Here is a 4,572-nt window from a genome sequence, read left to right as displayed (position 1 = left end):
CGTTGCTGCAAATGAGAACGTGTTCTCAGTCAACTTACCTGGTAAAATAACGGATAAATAAATAAAATAAATTTTTAAAAAAATGGCTGCAGTGGTGCTGTCCTGGTGTGCTTTTTGAATGACTAATTACTACAAGATGGTGTCAAAGGTGTTGTAATGACATATCGGATGTGCATCTGTTTAGGTTAGGGGTGTGATAACATAACTATCAACAGAAAAAGGAGTAATTTCCTTTGGCCTTTAAAGTGCTTACAGTCAGCAGGTTAGCTCAAATTAGCCCATGAGTATCAGGCAGGAAATAGATGTGTTAAATAAGTGACTAAGACACACACAAAAACACACAGACAGAGACACCTACACACACCTCCTAGCTTACTAAAACAGGATAGAACCTCTAGAGCAATGTTTACCAACTTCAGTCTTCTAGTTCCCCCAACAGCACACATTTTTCTTGCAGCCCTGGACAAAAACACCTGGGGCCTGTTGCACAAAAGTAGAATTAAGACATCCGGGATAAATGACTCAGCTGAGCTCAATGAAGCCAAAACATGTGCGTCCAGGCTTAATTGGTTGCACAAAGACCAAGCCAGGATGAGCAGACACGGATTCATTAAGCCAGGTGAAACCAATCCTGGATAGGTGCGCGCTCACGGCTCACTCAAATAGACCCCGCCACAGATCACAGATTAACTGATTTACCATGGCAACTAGAGCCGCGTACTTTTCCCCGTCGGAAGCACAAATCCTCATGGAGGCATACGAGGAGGTAAAAGATATAATTAAGAAGAAAGGCAACACCGCCACAGTGATAAAGCAAAGAGAAAAAGCGTGGCAAAGTATTGCAGACCGCCTGAATGCGTAAGTAGTGCACAATTACACACTCACCGCTCCGCTGAAACATCACAATTACAATTCAAATATTTAATTCACATCTCCAAAAATGCAGTTGTACTGTAATTATGAAACGGTTAAATTTTTAATTGAAATGCACTGCAGATATGAGTGAAATTGTGTAAAGTAACTCCATCACACTGTATAAAGCCATGATAAATTTTTTGATATTTTTACTGAAAACAAGACAAAAATACCAAGTAATTTTTTGCAGTGTGACTCCATTAAATGTGTGTGTGTGTGTGTGTGTGTGTGTGTGTGTGTGTGTGTGTAGATTAAACATGAACGGGCCAAAACGGACATGGCAGCAGGTCAAAATCAAATACAAGAACATTCTGCAGAATGGTATGGTCCCTGACTAATATTTAACAAAGCACAAGCATATATTGTACCCAGAAGGTGCCTGCTCACACATTGTCTGTACTGTTTTAGCAGTGAAAAAGAATACCCACAGACAAGGCACGGGTGGTGGGTCACCAAAGGCTGACCTTACCCCAGCAGAGGACATGGCCTTGGAGCTAAATAAAGGCAGGCCCGTCTTAGAGGGGATCCCTGGGGGGAAAGAGACGAGCATAGGTTCCTCCCAAGATGCCACCCGCTTCATTCAAGGTATGTCCTTCCATCTCTACATGGGATACAACCACATTCATATTGAATCAATTTGGACTGTCTGACTTTGGTTTACCTATTGCCTTGCAGTGTCTGGCAGCACTGTGTTCCTGTAAGAGCCACCAGCACAAGCACCAGACGATGCTGATCCAGTGAGTACTCCATCAAAGGCATACTGTAGGCCTGGCATGTCTTGTCTACTAGCTTCAATATGAATCCGATTAAATGTGATAGGGTGAAGGCCCCAGTGCAGCAGCAACAGCACATGATGGAGACGATGATGAGGAGGAGACCATCTCTCTGGATTCCAGAAGGCATGAGGTATCATGTTAAGACTGTGAAAGTACTATTTACTCTACAATGGTGAGGAGTCCTCATCAAAATCAAAAAATCTAATTTCTTTTACAGGACCCAGATGCTATACAGTGGGAAAACCAGCCTGGCAACATAGTGCGTATTAATAAAAGGACACCACATCCTGCCAAATTCCAGCTGCGCTAATTGTATTGTGTTCACAGAGCTCACAAGCTATCAGAAAGTTGTATGGCAACCACCTCCGGCGCCAAATAGAACTGGCAGACATAGACATTCAGTACAAGAAGAAAAAGATGGAAAATCTTGCACTGGAGTCCGAAATAAAAAAGAGGACAATTAGGAAACTGGACCTTGAAATAAAAAAACTTGAGAGGGAGGTGAGATATGCCTTCAATGTACACTGTATGCTAACTGTAACACAAATGTATTAATCATTATTTTTCTTTCCTCCCCCAGCTCCAAGAAGATGACACAGCTCAAAATAAAAATTAGGTATATTCTCGTAAAGTCAAGTGAGCCATGACATATGAGCTCTTATTGTGAGCACACAGGACGGTGGCATCTTTCTAAGGTTTTTTTTATTTTCCCAGCAATCAGTACAACCAAGTCATCGTTATAAGGCATCGCCCTCTTTTGCCCACCCCCCCAGCACCAGGTGTGGCCACTAGCCTATATGAAGGCCCAAAATTGTGTGTTCCTTTCTGCTCTGACAATGGCATGCCCATTCGTGCGAGATGTGGTGGATGAAGAAGCACTTGTGCTGAGGAGAGCCTTCAGGCGAGAAAGGGTCTTCAGGGACCGGTTGGACCCACTGGCCTTCCCTGATGACCATCTATATGAAAGATACAGGTTTTCTGCAGATGGCATCAGGTATCTATGCAGACTACTGGGTCCCAGGATTAAGCACCGCACTGCACGGAGCCATGCACTGAGTGTGGAGCAAATGGTTTGTGTGGCCTTGCGCTTTTTTGCTAGTGGAGCCTTCCTGTACTCAGTGGGGGATGCAGAACAGCTGAACAAGGCCACAATTTGCCGCACAATAAGGAGTGTGTGTCTGGCTATCAAAGCATTAGCAGATGTCTTCATCTCCTTCCCTGGCCACAGAAGACTCTGTGACATCAAAGAGGAGTTCTATAGGATTGCAGGTAAGAGGATCTACAAATTACAGGACAACTGTTAACACATAGTAGGATACTCATTACTTTGTGTGACAGGTTTCCCAAATGTCATTGGTGCAGTGGACTGCACACACATAAGGATAAAAGCCCCCTCAGGTGCCCATGAGGCTGATTTTGTGAATAGGAAATCCTTTCACAGCATTAATGTTCAGGTGAACATAACTTTTTGATATTGTCCATTGACGAACACTCTGCATTGCCAGTGATGTGCATTGATTGGTGTAATATTCCTCATCTTATGATTTCAGATGGTCTGCAATGCTGACTGTGTGATCAGCAATGTTGTGGCAAAATGGCCTGGCTCAGTCCATGACTCCAGAATCTTTCGGGCCTCTGAAATCTATCAGTGCCTATCACAAGGTAAGCCACACAACCCCTATTTATAACCATCATGGCTGTGTCAAGAATATCACTGTGTTTATGAGGTAGTAATGATGAGATTTTGTGTTGACAGGTGAATTCTCTGGTGTGTTGCTGGGAGACAGGGGGTATGGCTGCCAGCCTTTTCTCCTGACACCTTTCACAGACCCCCAGGAAGCACAGCAGGCCTACAACCATGCCCATGCCAGGACCAGGGCCAGAGTTGAAATGACCTTTGGCCTCCTGAAGGCACGCTTTCACTGCCTTCACAAATTAAGGGTCAGCCCTGTTAGGGCATGTGATATTACTGTGGCTTGTGCTGTCCTCCACAATGTGGCCTGCCTGAGGAAGGAGAGGGCCCCCAGAGTGCCACCAGCCATGGACTGGGACAATCCGGCAATCTTCCCTGATGACGACAGTGGTCGGCTGCTGAGGGACCAATATGTGTTGAATTATTTTAGTTAGTATGTGTGCTTTCAATTTTGGTTAAATATGTCCTGCGGTGGCAGAGGAATTTGGGTTTTTTTGGGTTCGTTTTTTGACGAATTTGGCCTCTTATGATGTTTGTGCGGTATACTGTGTGTAATACAAGGCTGCAGGGAGGCTACTGCATCCATTCATTTGTCTGTTCAGTTGATGTGTATGGATTTGTCCTGCATTTATTTTAGTGTGCAGACATGCAGGGTGTGTTATATACAGACCTTTGAATGTGTATGTATCATTTTGTATAATATGCTTGGATTCTGTGCTTTCCATCTTGTAGAGTCACTGTGACTTCAGTTTCGAAAGGAGCTGATGGTTTACCTGCTTTGTTTTGTCCTTATTCAATAAAGGAACATAATGTTACACATTGTGTTTTTATATTCATATGGAATGTGTATTTGTTTATATGACAGAGTACTAGGGCCACACTGAAGAAAAAGGATAAAGTCATACATTTATGAGGCTGGTTCTTTCTGCAGAAAAGCTACATATTGTTTTTACAGTTTTGATACTTATGACAATGTGATACTTAATATTCTGGCACATCAGCATGTCTTTGTTTATGAAACCATACTGAAGTACAATTTCACGAAATGCCCCACATCTGTCATTTTAACAACTGTCCTCCTTTAAAACAACTGGTTACAATATTATGACTTGTGTTTTTTTCCCCTCTGTGGCCCTAATATTCTATCATTTTATATATAGCCTTATAGTCTATGGGAAACTGTAAATT

The 4,572-nt window shown here is 43.0% G+C and overlaps 1 protein-coding gene across 7 annotated transcripts; it reads left to right on the top strand.

Annotated features, from left to right (window-relative positions):
* Nucleotides 1-476: 476 nt before the first annotated feature.
* Nucleotides 477-4,220, top strand: LOC139583759 (putative nuclease HARBI1). Of its 7 annotated transcripts, XR_011676607.1 has the most exons (10): nucleotides 477-1,236; nucleotides 1,324-1,500; nucleotides 1,618-1,652; nucleotides 1,735-1,821; nucleotides 1,909-1,950; nucleotides 2,019-2,192; nucleotides 2,272-2,307; nucleotides 2,406-2,960; nucleotides 3,242-3,353; nucleotides 3,448-4,220. XR_011676607.1 is itself a non-coding variant. In XM_071415196.1 (6 exons), exons 4-6 carry the CDS (start codon nucleotides 2,892-2,894, stop codon nucleotides 3,816-3,818), a joined length of 552 nt encoding a protein of 183 aa, XP_071271297.1. In that variant the 5' UTR covers nucleotides 477-1,236; nucleotides 1,324-1,500; nucleotides 1,591-1,652; nucleotides 1,735-2,891; the 3' UTR covers nucleotides 3,819-4,220. The 7 variants fall into 7 exon arrangements, 2 of the variants coding, with proteins under 2 accessions (XP_071271297.1, XP_071271298.1); XR_011676611.1 differs by having other exon boundaries at nucleotides 1,591-1,652; nucleotides 1,909-2,960; XR_011676610.1 differs by having other exon boundaries at nucleotides 1,591-1,652; nucleotides 1,735-2,307.
* Nucleotides 4,221-4,572: the final 352 nt, after the last annotated feature.

The sequence above is a fragment of the Salvelinus alpinus genome, chromosome 8 (genome assembly GCF_045679555.1).
Source record: "Salvelinus alpinus chromosome 8, SLU_Salpinus.1, whole genome shotgun sequence".
NCBI classification, from domain to species: domain Eukaryota; kingdom Metazoa; phylum Chordata; class Actinopteri; order Salmoniformes; family Salmonidae; genus Salvelinus; species Salvelinus alpinus.
Note: the sequence above shows the minus strand (reverse complement) of the source record. Positions and strands in the feature narration are given on the sequence as shown.

What these genes read in the sequence shown, in the direction of transcription:
- LOC139583759 (XM_071415196.1), top strand. Translation starts at nt 2,892, where the DNA reads ATGTCTTCATCTCCTTCCCTGGCCACAGAAGACTCTGTGACATCAAAG. An exon ending in GGAGTTCTATAGGATTGCAG is followed by an intron (nt 2,961 to 3,241) that starts GTAAGAGGATCT and finishes TTATGATTTCAG; the next exon opens with ATGGTCTGCAATGCTGACTG. An exon ending in CTATCAGTGCCTATCACAAG is followed by an intron (nt 3,354 to 3,447) that starts GTAAGCCACACA and finishes TTGTGTTGACAG; the next exon opens with GTGAATTCTCTGGTGTGTTG.